We start from the raw sequence: 25,860 nt of genomic DNA, 5'->3' as shown, positions 1-25,860 counted from the left end.
TGGTCCTGCTGCTTACATTTCTGATTGTGGTAGTTGTAATGGCATCCAAAAGGACACTCATCATTTGGCATGGGTTTGAGGGGTATTTTATAAGAGGCTTTTATAATGTAAAAGTTTTTCTGGATAGAAATTTTTGCGGGGCAAGGAAAAGAAACCAAAAGGTTACAAACAATGTCACTTTTTGGAGATTTTCAGACATCCAGATTGGCAGTGAGGGGAATTCTGGCCAGAAGCTGTAAAATCCAGGAAGATATTTGGGATATCTTGAACTTCAGACCAAGGAGTCCAGAATACATTGACCAAAGAACCTTGCTAATAGTCAGAGGGGTCTGTCAGGCCTGCCAGACCTTGGAGTTGTGGCTGTAGACAACTTGCCATTCAGCTTCACAGTGCACATGGAGAGGGACCAGCACAAGCAGGACGTGTCTGACCTGCTGAGGACGTCCTGCATGGTGCATCACTCTGTGCCCACCAAGCATGGCTTGGTTTGGGTGTGATTGATGATCTGTAGCTATCCAGAAGCTGCTGGACTTGCTGTGCAAATCCATCCAGCAGTACTGGAGTTTGATTTCTCCTTTCTCTGTTCCATGCCCAGGATAACTTCTATGTGACAGCAAAATCACAATATCAACTCAAGTTTTCATTTCTGTTTGAAAAGTGAAACTACAGCATAAGTCGACTCTCTGAGGTGTAAATCTAGAGTGGGGTCTGTCTGCTTGGGCATCCAGGGATGTGCATCTCACAGGACATCTCCCAGGGTAAGGACACATCATGGAAGCCCCAGTGAGGGCATGCAGGTGGCAGGGAGAGGGGAACTGCAGCTCAGGGTTTGCAGCTGAGGCCCAGGTGGGTGGCAGCACGTCTTCCAGCACATCCTACACCCCTCCCAAGGAGCTGCCTCTCCCAGCACGTGTCCCACACCTGCTCCCCAGCTCTCCAAGGACCAGCCATGTGCCTTGTGCTCAGGCACACACGGGCTTTGACATGCAGGCCATAATCTCAGGGCATGCCTTATAATGAGCCCTTCTCCTGTGCACTGCACTTCCTGAAAGACCAGGCTGATTCCTCCCAGGAAGGGTGCCTGGTGCTACAGTCATTAGGGAAAGGAGGGGTGAGCACTCTCTCCCAGGCTGATTGCACAGCCACCTTCCTTGCCCATTAAGTGAAGATTGCCCATCTCCACCCTGGGAGTCAGAGAATCAAACCCTCTTTTGGGACACCTGCCTTTTATCAATGACCTAAGAGATCTTTAACCTTTCCTTTGCTAGGAGTGAAGGAGCTCTCAGAAATATTCTGTGGGTAAGCAAGCCTTTCTGTGCTCCTGTCTGTGCTCCTCCATCACTGTGGTGCTTGTGAGGGATTATTACAACACATATTTTTCTCTACAGCAAGCAAGTTCCCAGCTCCAGGAGGCTGACAGGCCTTGTGTAATTTGTCATTACTCATCAGCAGTCCCTATGCTCGTTTAGATCCCAGGGTGTGGTTTTAATTAGCTGATTTTGTAATAACACCCAGGTGACTTGGTGATGGATAGGCACCTTAGAAACCTATTAAGGAGTGTGGTGGCTCCATGTCCTTAGCCTATGCTCCCAGATTGCTGTTTGGTTCTAGACATTGAGCTTGTGGAGTTGCCTGTCTGCCCTTCCCCGTAGCTTCCAAGCCTGTTGGTGGATAAATCCCACAGAAATGATCTTAGATTCTTCACTGAAATGTGCAACCAGGTAGTAGAGAAAGAATGTGGTAAGTTCCTGGGCTGGAAGTCCTGTGTTGTTTTAGAAAGTCCATGTGGGAAGGAACATGTTTGAATGCACTCCAGCTATGGGAAGTACAAACATTGCTCACAACTCAGTTGCTGAATCTGAGCAAACCTTTAAATGGGTGTTTTATTATCCCATAATATAATAAAAAATATGCTTTTTCCTATTTTTTGTATGATTGTGTATATTGGGTCAAACCACTGCACCATGGAATGTAGAAAAAAACCTTTACTAAATCCACATGACTGAGGATTTGACTTCCTTTGATGTGCAAATATAATTAATTTTTAATTTGACACAATCTTAATCTTTCAGGAAATATCTTTCCATTGCATACAGAACAGCCCATCCATGATACAACTGTTGTCCCAAGCACATCCCGCCTCTGTGTTTCCTTATCCTTACAGTCTGTTCCTAGGCCTCTTAACTTGGAAGCTGTTTTGTTGGAGTTTTTTGGGCAGCTTTGCTGACACTTTGGTTTGGAAAGCACAAGTTGTGCCCAGCCTTGGAAATACCAGTTGTTTGCAAAGTCAAATCTATTTTTCACAGTGACCTTGCTTTGACCGTGTTATCAGCTTTGCCATGAATAGTGTGATCCCTAATTAGTCCATCTGTCAGCTGTCCAGGCTCACGTGATGGGACAGGAGCATTGCTGGCAGATTGGAAACCAGCTGAAAGTACAAAGAATGATAAATTAGAAATGTCAGGATTTGGATGCTGGTAGCCATCTCTTGTAAGCATCAGATCTGGGTGTAACATTGGTAAAGATCTGAAGGAAGGGTTAAAGGAAATCCTAATGAAAATCCCATATCACATACTCCAGCCTTGGGATTCAGTGGATTTGTGTAGACTGGGAGTTGGGCCCTGGCCCCAAGGATAAGACTTTTTAGAAAGGGTTTTAATGAATCAGGCCCCACCCATAACTGTGTGAGCACAACAAACCCCAAGTTAGTAGCTTCGCTGCATGCTCTGAAGAACTGTATGTTGCTGAGCAGGAATAGAGTGGGGGGTGGCTCTACTGGTGACCTTCTGCTGTACCAGGGGTTGTTGGTGCCTGCCAGGATCTACCAGCAGCTGCTGCATTTCACTGCTCATTTGGTGCCCACAAGTCTTTGCTGACTAACTTTTAAACCTGATCCTGGGTTTGCTAGGACCAGATGTGGCTGAAGGTGACCTTGGGAGCAAAGGAGCAGGGTGAAAGACTGGCTGGGAACAGAGCACTTCTGAACAGAGGCACCATGGCTTTAAAACCAAAAGGTGCATTTCCCTGCCCTTTCCTACATCTGCTCCAGCAGAGCATTGTTGGTATAAAAGGAAAAACCCCAATGATGAGCTCTTCTGCAAATCCTGTCCCAAATGTTTCAGCTTGTCATGCTTCTAATTCATTTGCAGGAAGCTTGGACTCAGCCTAAATTAAAATTTGTTGTCATGCTCATCTGCTCTGCTATCAGAGTATCTCAAAGCTCTACTTGTTCTGGGGGCTTGTTCCTGGAAACAAGGCTGCCTTGCAGGAATAAGGCGTTAACATCCAAGAACTTTGAGCCAAAAATCAGCTGCCCAGTTCTCCTTGACCTCTTTGGAGCAGGCCCTGTGTGATATAATCCTTGTATATTGATGACGGTGACAGACCACTTGAGGGGAAAACTGCTTCCAGGAGAGGCTGCTTTGCAAATGCATTTTAATAGGGGGAAAAAATCACCAATAAATAGTGGAAATGTGTTTGGTGGCAGAGCAGTACCATGGTGGTGCCATATCACCTGCAGTTTCACAGGCACTCACAATAGTGCTGCCTATTTTAGTTTTTCAGAGTGTTCTGAATGTTTTTAAAAAATGCTGAGTGAGCATCTCTATCAAAACCATGTCTTGTGCCCGAATTTAGGCACCCAGGAAACGTGTAGGAATTTGCATTTCCAGGCTCCTGCCATGCCACTGGAAGGAACAAGGAGCAATTCCCAGAGAGTATGTGCAGCCTCTCCTGGGGAATGCCATGGGCTGCTCAACAAAACCCTTTTTTTACCATTTCTCAAGTGGTGTTTCAGTTTGTCTTACACCACTGCAGCACCATCCAGTGCTGTGCACTGTGTTGCCTAATGCTGGCAAGCTGTCAGGCCACTGCTGCTCCACCTGTGGGGGAGGCTGGGCTTTAAATTGGTTATAGACTTTTAAATGTTACCTTCCTTGGTGCTGCAAGGGCATGTGATGTTAGAATCACAGAATTGGTGAGGTTGGAAAAGACCTCAAAGTCCAAACATCTATGCAGCCACCACCGTGTTCACCTCGGAACCACGTCCCCAAATGCCACATCCACATGTATTTTTCAACATTTCCAGGGATAGAGACTGGCACTGACTTCAAGTAGGTAGATATTCTGCCCTGTCAGGTTTGATCCCCTTGTATTTCGCAGCCAAGCCAGGAGTGCTCATGAGCAGACAGCTGCATTTTGTGGTGCTGCTGTGTGGACCTGTTATTTTGGCCAAGAAACCAGTGAACAATAAGTGCAGCCATTTTTTCTCATTCCCTCGCTGTGTTAAGGCTGAAGAGAGCCCACGGCACCCCCTGACTGACCCTGTGCAGCAGCTCCTCCAGAGCAGTTTGCTCTGTTCGTGGATCCCTGCCGTGCTGCTGCCTGTGGCACTCACAGCTGCCAGCCCTGACACGTGGGACCTGTAAGGACATGTCCTGCAAGAATGTTTCCAGCACTCTGGCAGATCATTCACACACGGGCTTTATTCTTTCTTGCATCATTTGCCTCATTTCTCACAGAGGTAACTGGGCACACCTAGGAAGCACAAATGCATTCATTGTTATTGAAATAAAAACTCCTCTACTTGAAAGAGCATCCAAGGAAAGGTCTGTTGGTGAGTTCTGGCTCTGTGGGGTGATTCCTCCTGCCCTGGAAGCTGCAGCCCCTGCAGGGTGATGTGAGCTGCAGTACAGCTCATGGCTCTAAGCATTTGCATTGGATAAAAAAAACAGTTCAGAGCTCCCCTGAGAGCTTCCTCGGCTCCATGGGCACAGAAACAGATGCTGCCTTTCTTCTCAGTAATCTGAACCACCCCTCAGTGGGTTTGCCCTTCAGCCCAGAAGAGCCCTAGTTGTTCAACCAGAGGAATAAACCAACTGAGGATGTATTAGGAGAGGGAAGAATTTGGCCTTTCCCTCCTTTCCCCCTCTGGCTATTGGCATGCTGGGACACGTTCCTGCTCTGGTCACTTTGTCCACAGCCTCCTGTGCCATCTGCAGGAATTATTAAGTACAGGAATTAAAAAGCAGAAGAGTAAAATGCTTTAATAAAGTCCTCATCTTGTCTTCTGGAACAGGAATGTTGTGGTGTTTGGGGAGTTGAATGCAGGTGCTCTGAGAGCCAACTGACATTGAGTTATTCTGATTTTACAGTGATGATCTCGAACAAATTATCCTTTGGGTACTTCCCAAGGGGAATGTTTGTTGACTCAAATCACAAAGGAAGTAAGGATGTGCATTTGCTTGGGAAAATTATTATCCAAATCATAGTGCTCTTTTGAAACAGTTGTTTGACTGAATACCAAAAAGAAGCAATCAGACACTTGCCTAAGAAGACCTTGGCAAGGCAGTGAATGGTGAAATTATAAATTTCTTCTCTCTTACCCCCTCAGAGCAGAATTATCTATATTTGGATTTCTTTTTTCAGCCCCAGAGAGGAAGTGAATGAAGTTTGCAAATGCAAAAAAAGTTTGGACCAAATGTAGTGAATCTGGCTGTGCCTCCTATGTGGAGCTGAACTAGAAGGATCCCAAGGAGCAGTGCTTGTTCTCAACTCCCAGACTCAAATGAGATCCCTCTCCCTCCTAAGGATATTTAGTAGAGAAAAAAAAAAAAGAGAATGTAGAGCTGGAAGGTTAGACACTTAGGTTTCTTCCCATTGCTATTAAAACTATACCAGGGAAGCCTTTTAGGTTAATTTTAGCTCCAGCTTCACTCCCACTGTTGGAATGTCCAATCTATTTAGGCTGAAGGTATGTTGGGGCAGGGACTGCTCTGGATTTGTTGCCATTCCCACCTTTGCAGTGCTTCCTCACCAATCCAGAGAAGCTGTTTCCCTTCACCAAGTACCACAACTCTCTCTTCCTCTCCTCTCTTCCTGTTAGTGCTTTCAGCAACCCTTGCATCAAAACTCCTCTGCTGCCACCTCCACTCTGGACCCTGGGTGGAGTTTGGCAAGGACTCCTTCAAGATGGTTTTCATTTTTGAGGCCTGAAGTTAGTTTGTGGCTGAAAGAAATGCCATATACAGGAATGTTTTTGGATATATACTGGGAACAGTGGTGTTTTCCATTGCTTACCAGGTGCTTCAATGATGGTCTTGGTGTTAGCAGACACTTGAGGGGGACCAGAGCTCTTCCAGCTGACCAGAGCCCATCAGACAAATCCATATTTCAGATTTATGCTGGTCCTTTTGTGCAATGAGCAGTTCCCTGTGCTGTCATTGCTTCCCTCTGTACCTGCCTCTTCTCTTTCCTCTCATCTTTGGCTGTTCTTTTTATGTACCACTAGCTTGGGAAATTCAATGATTAGTCGAACAATGAGTATTCAAGCCACACTAGTGCTCTGAAGTCTTGTGAAATCTGACCCATTTTCAGGGGACTTGGTGTGTTTCATGGAAACCAGTCAGTGAGAACCCCAGGACTTGATTTCCTGGAGGAAAGGGAAGATGCAGGAAGCCAAGCAGTTACATCAGTCCCTGAGTTGCATGCTGTAGCTGTGGATGCCTTCTTCCCAGGCATTCCCTGTGAACTCAGGGAAGTCAGACTGGCCTGGCAAATGGCCTAACTCTGCTGCTGATGACACCTCTCCAGCAGAAATGGTGTGTGGGCAGACAGGGAGTTTCATCATGGGGAGGAGGAGGCATGCATCACCTTTTGTTTAAGCAGAAGCATCTTTTTGGAATGCTATCCATTTTATCGGTGAGGGCTTGGACAGGGAGCATCCAGGAGAGGCTGGATATTGTAATTAACACAAGTGGAGGCAGGCTGCTGCATCTGCCTGCCCGCCCAGAGAGGAAGAACCTGTTGAATTTGCTAGGAGCTATTGCTGTGAGGACAAGAGCCACAGTTCCTGGGAGTACAGCAGCCACAAGTGGATGGAGTAGCTGCTTCAGAGCTATGCTGTGGGGAAGAGGCAGAGGCCTGGATTTTGGACGCTGGATGCCCTTTTGGGTTAGAGCCTCCACTTTTGCCTCCTAAGCGCGGGGAGGAGGAACACGCAGCCCCCTCGCTTTCGGTCGGGTGAGCCAAGGATGGCTGCGCTCTCCCAGCACCTCAGGATCCTGCTCTGGAAGAACTGGCTGAGTGTCAAGAGGCAGCTGGTGAGTGTGGGAACAGAGGCGTGCAGGAGGGGGAACCTGGAAACACCTGGAGCTGAGGAGTGAGGGGGGCACTGCAGGGAAGAAGGTTGTGCTCTTAGAATGGGGGGTGGTGGTAGAAGCAGAAGGAAGGAAAGAAGGGAATGGCACAGAAGTGAAGGTGAGTCTTGTGTGAAGTTCAGGAGTACAGACTGAGTACCAGGGATGCCTCTCTTGTTCCCTCGGGACAATGTCTGTACAAACAAAACCATGCACAGACTTGTGGGCAGACTTGAGTTAGGGCTGCTGTTCTGTACCTGCTGCCATGTGAGCAAACCCTGTGCCTGGTGCACAGCCTCTGAGGAACCCCTGGGATTTAGGGGTGATGGGACTGCCCTTACACAGAGCCATTTGTAAAGGATGGATAACAAAAATATAGCTCTGAGATATGCAGGTAGGACAGATTTCCAGTGCAGTCCAGTGTGCTGCAAATCAAACTCCTCAATGATCTTTCTGTCCAAAAGATAAACCATTGCCAGAAATGTCCAGAGAGGGATCTGAGCTGCAGCTGCAGCAGGGAGCAAATGTTCCTTTGGATGGCATTTCATGGCCAGTTTTGTCCCAGTCCAGTGTTGGTACAGCTGTGTGTGGTATTTTCAGCAGAAGCCTGGGCAGTTCAGGGAGCTGCACCATAACTTGTGCTCCAGTAACCCAAACGTGGTGGGGTTTAAACTTGCCCTGGTGGAATGGAAACCTTGGCACGCACAGAAGTGCTGACCAAAGAAAGATGCCCATGGAGGGTGTGATGTGAAGGTGAAGTGAAAGGCCTTGTATGACTGTGTGCTTCTCCAAGGTCTGTTCCAGCTTATGCTGCCCTATCTCCTGGTTGTGGAGCCCGATTCAGACAGATGCTGAGTGCCTCTGACTCCTGTGGATATGCTGTGTGCCTCAGAGTGTTCTTCACTGCTGCAAAATACACTTTTTCTGATATGCAGAAGAATCCCAATAAATCACCTCTAATTTCTTGAGAGAAATTGTAATAGCCTCGTTAAAAGCAGAAGGCTTGGGTCCCTTTTAGCTCTTGTGTACCCTGAGTAAATGCCACCTAAGCCCTACCTGTGCTTCTGACCGCAGACAGACTTGCTGTAATTCTGGTTTCCTGTGGAGTTGAAATATCAACTCTGTAGAACTGAAATGCCAATTAAAATAAAAATCTGGCCACTGCTGACTATTTTATGGCCGGCACGCCTTGCAACCCTCTTTAATTTCCCTTTCTTGCTCCGAACAAGGGAGCTTGCTCAGGCTGAGGAGGGTCTGAGCAGATAAACTCAGATCTTTTTGGGAGCAAAGTCGGGCCTGAGTGCCAAAGGTAACTGGAGATACTGTACCTCTTGCATGTTGCACTTCATTATTTAAACAGAGGCAGGAAGGGGAGAGAAAATGCGCACTCACCGACAGATCCTAAGTAAGCTCTGAGAGATTAAATCAACTTTTAGCGGTGAAATAATTCAGCAACTAAGAGATTATGCAACCTACATCACAGTTCTTAATGTCCCAAGAGCCAGATTGAGGTTGGTTGTTGTTCCATTTGAATCAACATGTTCCACCTGCCAACAGTTTGGCTAGGGTGGTTGTCTTGTTTTTGTTTATTAGAAATGCCTGGGACAGTGGGAATGCTGTGATGTTGCAACTGATGTGCCCAGCTACTATTAAATCCAATTAAGTCACAGAACAGAGATACTGAGAGAAGACATGTCTGGAAAGTGGGGAGTATAAGCACCATTGTAAGCTCAAAATGGGGAGGGACAGCAATTTTTTTGAGTAGGAGCAATCAGTATTCATTTATTGTCCCAGGAATGTGACAGATGTCCGGCCCTTCCTTTAGGCAGCTTCTGACTAATATCAGTTTCTGTGCTGTTACCCCATAATTTTACTTTAGCCTGTGTGGTGCTAAACAAGAAGGACACATTAATAATACCATTTGCATGAGAATTAATCACAGTTAAACTGCACGTTTGGGGACTGATTATAGGGAAAGCATCTGATATAAAAAATTACTAAAATATGTCAGTGTCAGTGATGGATCTTGTTACAGGTTAGCAGCGTATACATAAAAAGCAGGAAGGGTATGGTCTGTCTAAGCTAAATGTGGCTGAATGCTAAAATTATAGGAGCACCCTCTGAAGGGGTGTGGGGGGAGGTGCCTTGTGGTTTGATGTCTGTCACCTATTTTGGGGCATGAATTTGCTCCTGCTTTCAAGCCTGAGTCACCTCATCAGGGATGATAGGGATGGAGTTGCTGTAGAACAACCATCTTTAAGCTGCATTGCTCTCCAGGATTTGTTTGTCTGTCTGTTTGGCTTTATGTTCCACTGAGTGTTACAGGAAATGAAAACACGGTTATGGGCTTGGAATTACTTTGTAAAAACAGCTTTGGGTAATATCTGCTGATCTGAAAAAAAATAGCAACACAACGATGAAAAAGGGGATTATTTTGAAGAAAGACATCTTTGCAGTTCCGAAAACAGAACAGCAATTTTGTAGCACAGAGTAGTTTCAGTTTAACTACTGATGGGTGGAAAACTCTTAATCTAGTAAGCATGGAAGCCAGCTCGCCAGCTAGTGCAAAAGCAAGGGATTATTTGAATAATTACAATTTCCTAGCTCACAAAACTCCAAGGTTTGTATTTTAAGATTTTGGGCATCCTCCCTAGATTGATTTACTATACTAGATGATTAATTCTAGTGTTTTCTTAATTCTTGTCCGATGAAAGGGGCAACCTTCATAGAGACAAGAGTTCTATACATGTTCATGTGTTTTTCAACATATTAAGGCAATATTACATTATTTCTCTTCCACCTTAAATTGGATATATGGAAGAAATTCTTCCCTGTGAGGTTGGGGAGGCCTTGGCACAGATTGCCCAGAGAAGCTGGGGCTGCCCCATTGATGGCAGTGTCCAATGCCAGGTTGGATGGGTTTGGGGCACCCTGGCATACTGGAAAGTGTCCATGCCCATGGCAGTGGGTGGGACTATATCAGCTTTAAGGTCCCTTTAACCAAAACCATTTTGGGGATCATCTCAGCCCATCTGTATGGACTGCTATAGTCTGGAGATGGAAAGGTGCCAGGGATTTGGGCTGCTGGGGTCAGAAGTTCTTATAAGGGAATTTTCTTGATGATGGGTGTTCAGATGTGTGTTCTGTAGGATGGTTGCACAAGTCCATAAACCCCTTCCTCTACTGTGCTTGAGCTCCACATCTTGTGAATGACCACTGTGAAAATCCTTCCTTCCAGCTCTACCATGAGGATCCACTGGTTGTGAAAAACAGCTAAATTTTTTTGGGGAAAACTGCTGTAGGCTTGTCAAAGACTTTAATTTTGGGGTGTAGGTCAATCGAAGTCCTATTTACCCATAATTTCACTGAAAGTGAAACCAAGCTTTCACACTGCAGCTGCTTTATCTTTGGTTGGTGCTTCCCAGCGTGCCTTTACTCTGACATAGCAGTGTCTCAAAGCTGGGTGAACACAGTCCCCCATAATTATCAGCCAAACTGAAACCTTGTGCTGCTTACAGCCTTGTTATTTGCTCTTAAAATCTTCGGTAGTTTTTCTTCCTGAATAGATAAGGCTTAGATTTTAATTGTATGCATGCCAAGACAGGTGTGATTTACAGTGCACCTCATAACTCACTTAGGGCACTGCTTGTGCATTCCAGACAGGCTCTGGGTAACATCAATGCGACAAACGTAACCGATATATTTTCATTGCTGTTTTATAGGTATGGTCGTTTGTTTTAATTTCCTGGCCTGTGGTTGTTTTCATAATCTTGGCCATTATCCGTCTCAAATTCCCTCCAGAACCACAGCAAAACTGTAAGTAACTGGTTTGTTTTTATGTCTGTGGGGTTTAGTTCTCATTTCAGTGACTGATGTGTTCATTTGATGGTTTTTGTTACTTTTACAAATTTGGCTCTGTGTAGTTTCAGTGGAAATTTCCTGGGATGCATCATGCTGTAAATAAAATGTGTGTGCTCCTCTGAGGTTGTTTTTGCTCATGTTTTTTTTTTTTTTTTCCCAAATTATCTTTATAATTAGAAAACAACCTTAAAGAACTGTCTCATCAAGATTTATTCAGATACTGCTCTGTAGACAGCAATATAAATTTCCAGGATAAACTGAGGGAGAAGAGGGCAGCTGGGGGAGAGCTTACTCAGTAAAATGAGTGAGGGCAGAGGCTGCAAGTGTGATTTTGCAGGTGAGGTGGCAAACATGAGATTGGTCAACATGAAGGGTTTTACCTTGTGCGTGCCACAGGCAAAATGTGCACATTAAAGTTTCTTGCTGCTAAGGCTCAGTTGAAGAGTGATAACTTGCTTGGCTTGTGGGACCTGATGGTGCATTTGAGCCCCTAAAAATAGCAGCTCCTTGGGTGGGTCATGGTTGTTGGGGGTCAAATGGGGGAAAGGTTGCACAAGCTGGTTCTCACTTGCAAGCCTTGCTCCTTGGGTCAGGAAGTGTCCATCTCAGAGCCGGGATGCACTTGGGTCTGCTCTAAAGCACTTCTGCTGATCAGTGAGTCCTGACCACCATCAGAAGCATGTCCCAGCCCTGAGCACATTTGTTCATGAACTTATAGAGTAAAGCAGAGCAAGGAGTTAATCCAGTTAAGAGCTTTTTCTTTATCTTTCACAGTGTTAGTTTTGAGTTGAATCAAATGACAGAGCCATAGAATGGTTTAGCTTGGAAGAGACCTTAAAGATTTTCAACACCTGGTTGATAGCAGAGACATCACCATGGATGACCCACACGGGGCTGTCATGGGCCTGCAGGAGCAAAGACCTGGCATGGGCAAGGCTGGGGGTTTGTGTTTGGGGCAGGGAGACTGATGCAGGAGGAGAGGAGACAGTGCCTGGCAGCAGAGGAGACAAGCAGCTGGCTCCCGATGTTTGTAGCTATCCCTGTGTGAGATGTGGTTGGGAGGGATCTGCCTCTGAACACAGGGAATATTCACCCTGGTGAGTGACAGGTGTGATTCTCTGGTTAGAAACTCCTCGTTCCTCTGTGAGGTGTGAGAAAGGACCACACTGTGGCAAGTATCAGACATGAAATTAGGATAGTCCTTGTTGCAGAGAGCTTACAGCCTAATCCCACTGGCAGCATTGTCCACCTCCTTCCGCAGGCAGGGATGGAGAGCCGGAGCAAGTTCTTCCTGAAAGTATCATAGCAATTCTTTAATGGGAAAGGACATTCTTCATGTGTTGGGATAATTTTTTAACCCCAAGCCTATCTGCTGTCAGCAAAAGGCCTCTTTAGGCATGTTATAGATTCCAAGTTCTCCCAAATTCCCTTGAGCCAGTTGGAGCAGGCAAGACAGGACATGTTGTACTTTGTGAAAACCCCAGATTTTGCCAAGTGTGGAAATGGCAGACCTCCCACGCTGCCCCACCAGTTGTACTTCCTGTCCCAAATAAATCAGGTAAGTTGGATGTCAAGGGAGCCATTTGGATGGGGAAATAGTTATTCCTTTATTTGACAGGGTTATTCATTTGAACCTATATTTATCTGGAGCATTTTTGCTCTGGATGATCACATCTCTGCCTTAATGAATTAACAGGAATAATCTTATGAACTGCAAGTAGCACGATCAGTTGTGCTTTGCAGGAAAGGGAAAAGTTGGGCAGTACCTCTGGATGAGTTCCCTTTCCTTCTGTAGATTAATTTTATTTTCGTACAAGTCTCAGTAAGTATATGAGTAGGTGTCTGTCTCTCTTAGAAGTGGATGATAGGAACTCTCTATTGCAAGAGAGGTTTGTTGCTGGAAAATAATGGTTTTGGTGTATTGTTGTGATCCAGATGTTCAGAGACCATCTAAAAATCCCAAAGGAATAGAGAAGGATGCTAACCAGAGCATCAAACAGCCAGTTTCTGCTGCTATTATAGTTAAATAAGAACAGTTGCTTGACAATTACTTTTTTTTTTTTTTTTTGACAACTGGAAAAAATGTATCAAACTTTTTGCTTGAAAAGCAAAAGATAAATCACTTGGGAACTTTCCTTTCTGATAGAAATGCAGGTGGGGGTGGACACATCTAGGGAAACTATTACAGGAGGGGATTTCATTAATTTTATTAATAAAATTCACCTTATGCTGAGTTCCAGTGCCTGCCTTAAGACAGAATCATTAAGTAGTGACAAGAAGCTGTTTCCAGGTCCGCTGTCAAGAGATTGTTGCAGGTAGACAAAAGTCAGGAAGCACAGAATCAACGGCACAGAGATGGAATAAGCTACTCAGATGCTGAGGTTTGAAGCCTTAGAGATAACCCCCCAGAAAATCCCACTCTGCTAGCTTATCTTGTGTATTCAGGGCCACAGAAATATCATTAAATCTATTTTTTTTTTCAATTAAAACAGCTCAAATTCGAGACAGCAATTTCTTCTGAAGGGCAGCTAATACACATCGAGTAGATGGAGGATTATGTAGAGAAATTACCTGGCAAATATCAGTCAAGGGTGAACAAATGGCAAGGGTTTCCTGCAGGAGCAAGTTGCTTGTGCTGAATTATATTGTGTAGCACTTAATGCAAAGGGAGCTTGTGCCATGCTGAGCTTCAGAGGGAAATGACATGCCAAATAAATGTCACCACTCAAGAGATGCTCATAGGAGAACTAAGAACTGAGGAAAACAAGGAGCTGAAGTCTGATAAATAATTTTCTTCACAACTAAAGCATCTTGTATCTAGGAGGTAAAAAAACCCTGTCTCTCTTCTTTATTCAGGGATTCTGTTTGATGATGTGTTTCCAGGTCAGCAGAGATTGTTGTCAGGAGAAATGGAAAAGAGATTTCACTGTCTGCATATCCAGTTTCTGTGATGATCCCAAAGTCTTACAAACAAAATCCCCATTCAACTTACTATTCACATTGCAGTTGTGACTTCTGACCTTTTTATTTCAGCCTTTGTCTTTGCTAGGAGACATTGGGATGCGTATGTGTGGAATAGGAAACTCTGGACTGGGAGCCTGCAGGTGAAAGCCACTGGGTTTGATGGTATCATCCAGACTTTTGTGCCTGTATCACCTGTTTTCTGGAGCAGGGACACAAGTCCCTTTCCATCCTACAGGTTTTAGCAAGGTATGGTATCATCCAGCTTCTGTGATGATCCCAAAGTCTTACAAACAAAATCCCCATTCAACTTACTATTCACATTGCAGTTGTGACTTCTGACCTTTTTATTTCAGCCTTTGTCTTTGCTAGGAGACATTGGGATGCGTATGTGTGGAATAGGAAACTCTGGACTGGGAGCCTGCAGGTGAAAGCCACTGGGTTTGATGGTATCATCCAGACTTTTGTGCCTGTATCACCTGTTTTCTGGAGCAGGGACACAAGTCCCTTTCCATCCTACAGGTTTTAGCAAGGTATGGGAGTTGTGTACGAGATACAATCTGTCCCTCAGGGCTCAGCCCACTCAGTCTGCAGAGGAGCCCAATTATGCTCCTTGCTTTAAGAGCTGTCACACCCTGTCACACCCTCCCCGCCCGATTTCTTCCTTTCCTGCTGGCCTCCTCTCCCCTGCTGTCAGTTGAAGCTCATCAGTGTTCCCGGTAGGAGCTCTCTTGGGTGTGGTTACCCCTCCACTCGCTCAGAACCCTGCTCGGCTGGGCTGTGGGGAGGATGTGGGACAAACCTCACCCCTGTTAGACCCCGGCTGTGCTCCTACATCACTCCCAGGGACAGCTGGGCTGTGAAACCCGTGTCTCATTCACAGACAGTTTTTCTTCACGGGAAGTAGCTGTGCTCTTGGGTCTGCTCTTAAATCCACCAAATTCTGCCAGGGAATTCGTTGGCAGAACTTTTCCCGGTGAAGCACTTTCTACCCTCCACCTCTGCCCAGAATTCCCCCTAGATTTCCCCAGCATTGTGGAGACGCCTGCAAGGGTACGTTGCATTCACTCAGAGACGTTTCTCAGAGAGAGACTCAGCAGCAGAGTCCTCCACCAGGCTGCTCTTTGCAGCCAGTGTTCTGGGGGAATATCATCAGAATTGGTCCGTAGTCTGCTGGTCAGTACCAGCACAGCTGTTTGGGCCTAGCTTAGAGCCAGAGCTGTGTGGCACAGCACTGTGTAGGAACAGATGCTCTGCTCTCATGCTTGGCCCCAGTGTTCCTGGGAGAAGGAAGGCTCGGGATAGGCTCTGTCTCTGAGCTGCATCCCATTCAATCTTGCTGTGATGGGTAGCTAGGATTTGAACAGGTCCAGAACTGCCTGGAAAAATCAGTACAGGCCCTGAGCAGAGCTCTCTGGTGCCTTAGAAGCTATCTCACCTGGAGGTGAGAAAACTCTGAAAATATGCTGTACTTCATAGGAATTTGCCTCTTAGTTGGAGGCACCTGTATTCATCTCCTTTCCCAGTAATGTGGAAAAATTAATAGGTTCCCATGCTAATTACAGGGAGTTGGGATGATGGCTCAGCTGCACAGGCCACTCCATTCATTTGGATAAGTCATGGATATTTATGCAAGTCATAATCCACCCCCAGGGTTCAGCCTATTCTGCACACAGACAAGCACACTCAGACTCTAGGCTCTCCTTCAGCACTTGCTTGTGGTGGAGCAGCCCCACTCCTTGTGTTCCTTTACACTGCTTCATTTTCCTCCCCTTCTTTTCTGTCAGGCTTCCCCCCTTTTCTGCACATCAGATTTTTGCCTGTGCCTGTCTGCAGTGATTAGGGAAATGCCTCACCAAGTCTCTGGCTTCGGTGTGAATGTTTTGTTTCATTCTGTTGTGCTAGAGAGCAGACTGACATATAACCCTCTGTTTCATTAAACCAGAGCTGAAGGGGGTATGGGTTATATTAATTAACCCCACATTTGCTGAATAGACATATACACTGATCTCCTTACACTGATCTCCAGCCATACAGTTCCTTGTCTTCCCCTTGGCTTGGAGATCAATTGCTTAAAGAGAGCACTGTGATGTTTGTAATGCCTCCCTGGTCATAAATCTCCACACTTCCCTTTCTTTCTGCAGACTCTTCTGCCTTCTGGGGTGTGACTGAAGGATGTTCAGAGTTGGACCTGGGAACTCCTGACTTACCACTGTGATTTTTCCTTCCCCGTTGAAGCAGGGCCTTGGGGCAGTCACTTAATTCTAATTGACTTCCTGAAACATCTCAGTCCAGGTGCTGGGATCTAAAAGGGCAGAGGTATTTTTCCAAAGGTGCCGAGCAGCTTGGCTTAGACTGAAATTAGCAGTTGTTGATGCCTGTGTTTCTGGAAAGGAGGTCACTTTTGTTTAAAGAATCTAAACCTGGGCTCTGGAGGCGCTCAGCATTGAAAGATATTGGTTGGGTAAACACAGTTTTTGTGCAGGTGTTTTTACAAGAGTCTAGATATGGATCTAAGCTTTTAGGTTCCAGTTTCTTGCTGGGAAATGTCCTGACTCTCTTCTTAGGTCCTGTTTGGGTAGTTCCCTGCTGCTCATACAGACAAGATCAACCTGGCTGCGTTGCAAGACCAGGTTAGCCTTGTCTGCAATAAATATTGCTTTAAAAGATCCCTCTAGGAAAAGGGCTTGTGTGCAGTTACTGCTTTCTCCTGGTGTGTTTGTGGAGCAGGCAGTGGAGCATCCCTTCCTAGCACTGTAAACCTCCTCAGCTCTGCCCCGTGGTGCAGACAGCAGCTCTGTCTTTTCCCCACCTTGCCCTGAGTTTGCAATTCTTCTTCGAAGGGTTCCAGGTTCTACCTCCTCCTTTGTTCCTGTCTTTGGTTTGGAGGTTCTTTCTCCTTCCTTTACACCTGCTGCTCTTTTGCTCCTTTGTGATTTTTATGCTCTCTGCTCTTTGTTCTCCCTGATCAGTCCACAAACCCGATGCGATCAGATCACAGTGCTGATTTTTAATTTATTAAATAAGGAGGTGGAAGTGGAAGGTCTGTGGGCGAGCAAAACCAGCTTGCCCAGTCTTAATAAGCATGGAAGTAGATTCTGTCTGCTCTGGGCTGGTCTTATTGCAAAGCCTGAAGTGCTTGAGGGAAGAATTGGGCAACAAAATGAAATGCTTCTTCCGTGGAGGCCACAGAGGGAGGGAGGAGTCTGCTGTGAGTTGTCTGCTGCTTTGACTGCAGTGTCCTAGGCAGGCAGCTGAGGACATCATGAGAAAACAAGGATCCTGTTGCTGTAAAGATAAAAAAATGCAAGGTTTTAAATCTCACCGAGCCACACTGGCTGTCCGGGGGGTTTGGATGGATTTATCTGGGGTCCTGCTGTGCTTTCATTTCAAAAATCAGGAGATGCAAAAGGAGGCTGTAGTGAGGTGGGGATCAGTCTGTTCTGCCATGTCTCAAGTGAAAAGATGAGAAGAAACTGCCTTGAATTATGCCAGGGGAGGGTCAGATAAGATGTTAGAAAAAAAATTGCACTGAAATGTCACAGCAATAGAAGTGCCAGGGCAATTAAATATTCTCTTTTAATAGGTAAGGCATAAGCCAGCTGGATATTCATGTATAAAAAGTGCCCTGCTTAAAAATTAATCTCATCCCATAGATTTGATGATTTGCTTTTGTTTTTGGAGAGAGATTCAAAGTCCTAGCATTAGCATAAAGCTTTGTACAAAAAAAAAATAGGCAGCTTAAGTTGTTACTGATAAATAGATGCGAACAAAGCTGGAAATGGACAGTTGCGTGTGGTTGAAGGGGAGCAGGATCTTTGTCATGTCATGAAACAGGCACTTTTGTCTTTTTGGCTGTTGAAAAAGCAGAAATTAAAATTTGAAGTGATGCTGGGTGACAATGAGAAAGACTAGAAGGGAACTCAGAAGGTTATGTGTACACAAACACAGCCAAACATTTGGCATAGGAAGTTGGGAGGAGGTGACCAGAGCAGGAAATATTCTCACTAGAAGTTTTTGTGACTCTTGAGATAAATATGGATCACAGCTGATAAACAGTTTGGACTCTTGCTGCTCTGGGTTAGACCCCCACTGCTCAGGGGTGATTTTAAGAGAGCGTGTAGGAACACAGCACAGTGTTCTCTCCACTGCAAAAATCCTGAAAGGTTGAAGATTTCTTCAGCCTTTTGAAGTTTGGTTTGATCCATGTGATCATTTTAGTAGCTGCTGACAAATCTATTTTTGTGAATTTCTAATTCTTTTGAAATCAATGTCTGCTTTATCCCATGGCAGTAAGTTCTACAACATTTTATTTGTTACAAAAATGTGTTTTCGGTCCTGCTTGCTGGTTATGTCCTGATCTCACTGTGCTTTGCTGTCCCTGTCTTATGAGAAGTGATCATTTTTTCACCCTTTTACTCACTGATTCCTTACTTTATTTTTTTATCAAACCACTTTTTGGCCACCTTTTCCCTAGCTGAAAAGTCCCAGTTACATTGTTGCCTTGTATGATTTGGCAATGATTGAATGCATTTCCAATTAAACACAATACTTCCTATTGAAGCCATTGGCTCATTAGTGCCTCCAATTCACCAGTGGCAGAGTTGAGGTTTGTATGGATTTTTTATGAACTATGGGAGGAATTTGGAAGGACTTAGAGCATAGGACTTAGGTAGTGTCAGAGTGTGTGAATGTTGAAGGCAAATTTTTCATGGCCGGGTAGTGGTGATATGACTCCAAACTGCAGGTGGTACAAACCAGAAAAACTCAGCTGGGGGCTGCTGTGGTCATGATGCTGTGCCTCTGACCTGCTGAATTCCTGGCTGGATCAGCAGATGGCTGGACTCAGCTATAATGCAAATGCCACAAACCTCAGTGCAGTGGAAACAGCAAAATCAATGCGGCAACGTGAAACATGGTCCATTTAGGTTTAAACATTTAGGTCAATTTCAATTAATCTTATAGACCGTAGTGAAATAGTCATTTTCATCCCTCTTGTATGACATTTAGAACCACCCTGACATTTCTCATTGGTATTATACCAAGCACCTTTACCCGAAGAAAACAAAATGTTTTGCTCGTGTTGAAGGGAAGTGTGTTGGAATTTACAACATTCAGAAAAATAGGAGAAATTAATTTTCTTTTTTTTTATTCTGAATGAGAGCAAATGGGGAAAAGCCAGAATTTCCAGTGGCATGTGTGCATTAATTGGTATCTTGTGTTTGTTATTACTGCTCTGCATGCCTTGTTTCTTCCCAGCTCTTGGAGATGTGGCTGGCCTGGTTAGATGCTACTGAACAGGGAGAACCAGCCCATGCAGCACTGAGCCCTTGGCCTCCTCTGCCCTTTGGGGTGCCTCTTTCCTTCAGTTTCGGAGCCCTTCTCTCAGTGGGGATAGGAAATCAAAACTCTCTGTCAGAAGACACAGTAAAGGCCTCTGCACTTGGGATTCTGCTGCTGGCAGACCCAAAGTCAGTCTTTGTTAACAGGATACAGATCTAGGCATGGATTTTGGTTGCAGAGGTGTCAATTTGGCCAGAAATATGAGAAGGTGCTCTCTCAGCTCAGACATGTGGCAGCAGTGGGTGCAGTGGTCTCTCCCCCTTGACTCATGGGCACTGGTAGTGGGACCCTTCAAGGGAAATTGTAGTTTTAGCAAATTAGGAGGTTTAAAGCTAAAGGCAGCGGGGAGATTTAAAAAAGAATTTTGTCATGTGTTGTGGATCTGCTCTAGTGTGTGATGTGGGATCATAAAGTTGGGGCTTGGATATGGCATTGCTGTAGGTTTGAGTGGGAGAAGGAGCTGCCTGTGGAAAGCAAAGGGATTCCCAACAGTAGAAATACTGCAGAAGTCTCTAGTGAGGGTGTTACACTTCAGACTGGGAAACTGTCACCGTGGAAAGACTGTCCTTTAAAATTTGTACCTGCAGAGCAGGTACAACTCTCCTTCTGTCACATTTGGTAGCTGGTGCTTACATTGTGCACTGATGTCACTGGTGTGCTGAATAAACCTCAGCCAAGGCAGGGACAGGTCAGTATGGAGATCTCCTGAAGCAGCTTCCTCCCTGGCCATCCGTGCAGTGGTTACAGGGCCAGCAGGGGATTCATCTGTGTGGGCAGGACAGCCCGTGTGGCTCTGTGGGGTCGCATCTCACCACGAGCAGGGGGGCAGGAGCATGGAGCAGGAAGAGCATTAATCTCATGGCTCACCTTGGCATCAGTAAATTCCTTCATTTGCAGGGCTGAGAACCAGCGTGGGTCTAACTTACACCACATGGGAATCTGGCCCAGACATTTTGGGTTTTTCTGTGTCATGGTCTTTCTTAAAAACTTCCTTAATTCTCAAACTGCCGTCAGAGCCCAGGCCTCTTCCAGAACAGTCCTCCCTGGCATTGCCACTGCTCCTGTGCCAAGAGCATGGTGGGGTAACACTGGTTCATGCCTGCAGTGACTCAGGGATGGATCAGGCCCCATGGCTGCATCCAGCTGCCAGCAAACTGCTCAGCATCTGCTGAGAGCTGGCAGAGCCTCACCAAGTGCCTCAGCCTCGTGGGCCAAGGATGTCTTCACAGGCATTGTGCCACCACCACGAGTGGCAGCACTTCCAAACTTCAGGTCACGAATTCCTGGCTCTTTATATTTGGGGCTGCTGTTTCAAAAGACGAAGAAGAACCAATACCGTCACTGTGTTCTGATGCTGAGCACTTCACTTGTGACAGAGCAGCTGATTGTTTAATTGCCCACTTAGTTCAAAGAGTGGCACTTTTGAGTTCAATTCTAGAATTTGTTATTGCTATAGTTGTACCTCAAGGAAGAGTCTTCCTCTGATTTGGATTCATCAGGACCTCTGCTTAATCACCTCTGTAAACATCTGGCACGTCTCTGAAGAAGACCAGTGCTCCCCAGACCCATCCTTGTGTTCCCCTTTCAGCTTTACCCTGAGGAGTTACACAGCTTTAGCTGCTCCTGGTCTACCAAGAGACATGAGCTTAGCTCCTGGCTGTGTGGTTGTTGGTAGGTGTGGGGGGCAGTGAAGGGTGGAGCTCCACACATCATTGTGCCTATGCCCTCCATCCCAGGCTTCATGGCTTCCCACATCTATGAAGCTTCATTTTGGTAGGGACACCGATCCAGTGAGGTCTGTGGTGTGCATTTTTGGATTGGTGTGCAAGTCAATGCCCTGCATGGGAATGAGGGTGTGGGAGATGACAAGGAAGATGAGAGGAAAGTGCCCGTGTGTGCAGAACGCTGTGCAGGGTTGTAATTGGCGATCCCAAAGGCAAACGCCACAGACACGGCAGGGATATTCACACAAGGATGCTTCCAGATTAAAAGTGCCCTGCTCTAAAGTTTCCCTCATGGGCAGCAGATTAATTACCCTACAACACCTTTAGAGTGACGGATGCTTGGTCCTGTGGCCCCAACACAGAAGTTCTGCCTGTAGGGATAAGGGAGCTCTTTTGCTGCCCTTGGTGCTCTGAGGTTGCTGGGAGCTGGTTCAGCCAGCTGTGTAACTCCTGAAGGAGGGAGGGGTGTAATTCCTGAGGTGGCTTGAGGGATGCAGGGAGTGCTGGGGGAAGCTTCCCACAGCAGGGAGCCTTCTCCTCTGGCAGGTATCCATGTCCTTTAATTTTCTCTTGTACTCCTAATTCTCCACTGAGGTGTAGAAGAGAATCACACCACCATCAAAGTTGGTGCCTGTACCTCTGCAGGTCTCAGGGGCCTCTGTACTGGTTGCTGTTTTGCCCAAAGCAATGGGACCTCCTGTGCTAAACCATGAGCTCTTGTGTTCTGACCCAAAAGTGCAGTGACCAGCTGTGCTGAGGAAAGCTCAGGAAAATCCAGTCTCCATCAAGACCAACAGCTGTGGAATCCACCCCTGCCAAGCCCTCTGGGAGCATCTGGGGTTTGACCACTGCTATAATGAATAAATGTTGTACAAATGTAGTACTGTGTCCTTGTTGGAGGGGTGAGAGATAAAGCTGTGCCTGGGTGAGAGTCTCAGGTCATCTTTGAAGACTAGAGAGCAAGGTAATCAATTACCACAAGCCTGCCCGCAGGCCTTCAGCAAATCTGGCTCCTTGCCATACCAGAAATAATAGCAATGTCCTTTGCCAGGTAATTTTCCAAATGATTATTTTAAATAATATGTTGCTGTGATCCAGCAAAAGAGTTTGGAGATTTATGAGAGCGTTTGTCTCCGAGAGGAAGAGCAGCCGTGAACTCTGCGGGCTGGCAGCGAGCAGCACGGGGCAAGTGGCACATAAAACACTCGAGTGTCTCATTGCTCAGGTCCACTCTGTGTCTGCAGAAACGGGAGACAGGGACACAGATCTCATCCCTCAGCACTGGCTGCCAGCATCCCAGGTCACCAGGCAGATGGTGCTGGAGCTGCTCTGAGCTGGGAGGACGCACGGGGGGTGGTGGTGATGGATTGCTCCTCTGCCTTCCCGGGGCAGCTGTGCTGAAAAGGCAAAGGATGTTTGTTGGTCCTGGATCCATTGCCCCTTCCTGTGGTAAAAGCTGAGACAAAGCCCTGTTTTAACAGCCTGGCTTGGAAATAAAGATTGTGGCATTGTGTAGAAACCAATCCAACAAGTCTTGGAGAATATGTTCTCATGGGTGCTTACTCTGGCCATGTGCCTGCTTTCACTTTATTTTTTTTTAAGGCAGAATTAGGATATTTTAGTCTAAGGGTTTTTTTGTAACTTCTTTCCTGTTGTTGGATTTTGGAGTGAAGGGGGGAAATGTGCAGTTGCTTCAGGATTGACAGCATGAATATCCCATGAACAAATAGTTTGGCTCTTCTCCCTATTAACTGGGACCCTGAGCATCTGGGTCTAGTGGGAGGTGTCCCTGCCCATGGCAGGCACATGGGAACTGGACAACCTTCAAGGTTTCTTCCAAGCCAAACCATTCTATGATTAAATAGCCTGTGATGACTTTGTCAGTGTTGAGGAGGTGCTTGTAGTGGGATTTGGCAGATGATACTGCCAGGGTGGATTCAGTGAAAGGAGCCTCAGTGAAGCTAAGAATGTGTCCTGTTGTTTAGGAAGGGAAAACAGCACATCCTGACAGAATCATACGGCCAAAATGTGCATGTCCTCATCATCATAATGGCATTTTCTCTATCTTTCTCCCTCCAGGTTACCTTGCACCCCGAAACCTTCCCAGTGCAGGCTTCTTCCCGTTCCTGCAAACGGTGCTGTGTGATTCCGATGCCAGGTGTAAGGGCACACCATACACACCAGAAGATCTGCTGCCAAGACTTAATGACATCTCACCCCTCAGACTGTAAGGGAATCTGAATATTTCCAGGCGTTAGGAGCTGTAAAACAAAGCCAGTTTTGAGGGGGAGGGTGCATCCATGCATGTCTGGGTGTATGTACAAATTTGTCCACAACAGATACACCTCAACTACCTGTTCTGACAGATATCTGACACTTAGAAAAGAGAGTATCAGCTGCAACTGGACACTTCAGAAATAATCACATTAGGGACAGCTCTCAGGAACGTGTCCACTGATTCAGGCTTGAATCTTCTACTGAAGGGAATTTTGCTCCCTGAGGAAAACTCTTCAGCTTACCCAGATCAAAGCAAAGGAACATGTTTTTGCATGACTGTGGGTCAGGTCAATGATAAGACTTGCCCCCAGAGCAGCCCAGAATGTTGATCTTCCACTGGGAGGGATCAGTTCAGGATGCTTTGGCTGGAAGTCTGGATGTTGGTTCTGGAGCAACTGCTCTTTGAGGTGCCAGCCAGAATGGGTGTCCTCTCTGTAGGCCATCAAACGTGTTGGGAAACACATGAAAACGCAGAAACAATCTTTGCCCATGAAAGCACAGAGATTTGCAGCATGGAGCTGGCTGGGCATGTTTTGTTGGAATGTCCATTTGCTGAAATGGAAATGTTCAGTGGGACCATTTTAATTCTCGATGTTCCAGCTGAAGTCAAGTAGCATTTGCTTTGAGGCATGCCAGCCAGGGTGGTTTCTACATCTGGGCTGCCCAGTTCTGACAGCCCCCTGGGGAACTTGCCACATGGAGGACTGGCTGGTTCATGGAGAGCTAAAAATCTGGGCATCTCACAATGGCTCTGGTTACTCATCTTTGCTTTCAGGTGAGAAGCTGCTCCATATTCAGAGTCTCAAAATCCCCTTTGAGAGTCTGAAGAGCTAGAATAGGCCCCAGCAGAGAGCACATCTGGCAGTCTTGGGGTTGGTGGCTCCTTAAGGATCCTCCTTAGTGCAGAGGGAATAATTTCCCAGGCCAATTCAGTGGCCAGAATCTCTCCATGAATGGGAAGGATGACTAAGGATGTGGGCAACTGAAGTTGCACAAGGTGAATCCTAATCAAATTCAAGGTCATGCAGCAGAAGAGAGGAGGGAAGGCAAAGCCACATGGAGACTGGATGCCTGGATTCACAGCTCTGTTCCTCAGTGTCATTGTTTTTCCCTGGGCATGTTAAACAATGGCTCATTTGGGGTATTGAAATGAAGAAATAGGTACTTCTAGTGCCAAAGCTGGAGGTCTTCCATGGGTTTGAATAGCTACAAATCCTCCTTGCTTTCTGCTTTTGATTTCTGAAAAGCTCTTTAGGAAATAAGTGGTTTTTCCTGCCAAATGAAAACCAAAGGATTTGGCCAAATTTTATATCAAGAACATGAGTTATTAACAAGCATCTTGACCATTCTTGATGCTCGAGGTTGTGTGTGGGAAGTATCATTATAGATATGTGACCATACCACCATCCCTTGCATGGTCAGTGTCAGCCTTGGTGTGTTTTACGAGGAAAACCACCAACTATTAAGTAGCCACAGCAAAACTAGCAGGATGCAGCAGGGTCTAAAACCTCAGAAAAGATTCCTTGGGAAGGGGAAGGCTCCGGATGAATAGGTGCAACTCTGCCTCAGGGGTGCCGGATCCCCATTGGTGAGTTTGTCACAAAGTGTTTGAGCTGTGGCCCTTCACTACCTGGATATATTGTTTTGTAATATTCAGCTAATCCAGGTTGTTTTTCTTTCTCCTCTCCCATTGTGCAACTCACTGAAGCACTTGTTAAGCTGTTTTATAACTTGCCCTAAAAACTATGTATAACCAGAGGTCAGCAGAGAAAATGAGCAAGGTTCTCCCCTTTGATTCTGTTCCTTAGAGGCATTTACCAAGGTGTGCATGGTAAGATTGCTTGAAATTTCTCTTAATAAAAGGGAAGCAAGTCCAAAAATCCAGCTCAGCAACCTTTTCTTCTGTAGTGGAATGTATGGGAAGGATGAGTAAGGTCCTGTTGTCTGGAAGGATTTCTTGGTAAGGCCATGCACTTTATAGCCATGGAGTTCTGTACTTTTGCTTCCCCAAGATACGTGCCAGGCCTCCAGAAGGAACCAGGCTTTTGCATAACCCAGATTTCAACACACCTGCCACGAAATCCAGCCAATGACACATTCTGAGTTAAAGCAGTAAGTTAATGATAAGAAATTCTGGCAGTTGTTATAGGTGTCTCTCCTTTTTTTCCTTTTTCCTTCTTTTCTTTTTTCCCCCAGCAAGCGCAGGAGCTCATCCAGTGTAGCCAAGGACAGGCAGCCATCACCATGGAGTGCAGAGGCTCCTGAAAGCAGGAATGCTTCACTGGGTAGGTTACTCACTGCTTTAGGAAGTTCTGCTCTTTGAAGGCTGATCTTTTGAAGATCTCTGGACAGAGCTGCAATTCTTAGAGCACTGCTGAAATTATTTATGTGTTTCATAAAGGCACGTGACCATGGCCATGGCATTAGTGTCAATTTTTGGGAACAAGTACAAGTAGCTGTAGAGAAGAGTTTGGAATTTGGCCAAGAAACCAGGATTAAATGGTTGTGTTTCACAGGAGCAATGCAAGATCACAGATTGATTGGACATTAATTAGAGA

The 25,860-nt window shown here is 45.9% G+C and overlaps 1 protein-coding gene across 1 annotated transcript in view; it reads left to right on the top strand.

Moving 5' to 3' along the window:
• The first annotated feature begins 1,521 nt into the window (after window positions 1-1,521).
• Window positions 1,522-25,860, top strand: part of ABCA12 (ATP binding cassette subfamily A member 12) — an 87,090-nt gene continuing 62,751 nt past the window's right edge. The window contains exons 1-5 of the mRNA XM_068196540.1: window positions 1,522-1,740; window positions 5,428-7,100; window positions 10,859-10,952; window positions 23,105-23,252; window positions 25,499-25,587. Of these exons, the coding sequence (XP_068052641.1) occupies window positions 7,032-7,100; window positions 10,859-10,952; window positions 23,105-23,252; window positions 25,499-25,587 (400 nt within the window). The 5' untranslated portion in view covers window positions 1,522-1,740; window positions 5,428-7,031. The remainder of the gene's footprint in view (window positions 1,741-5,427; window positions 7,101-10,858; window positions 10,953-23,104; window positions 23,253-25,498; window positions 25,588-25,860) is intronic.

This window comes from Anomalospiza imberbis, chromosome 7 (genome assembly GCF_031753505.1).
Source record: "Anomalospiza imberbis isolate Cuckoo-Finch-1a 21T00152 chromosome 7, ASM3175350v1, whole genome shotgun sequence".
Classification (NCBI taxonomy): Eukaryota; Metazoa; Chordata; class Aves; order Passeriformes; family Viduidae; genus Anomalospiza; species Anomalospiza imberbis.
Note: the sequence above shows the minus strand (reverse complement) of the source record. Positions and strands in the feature narration are given on the sequence as shown.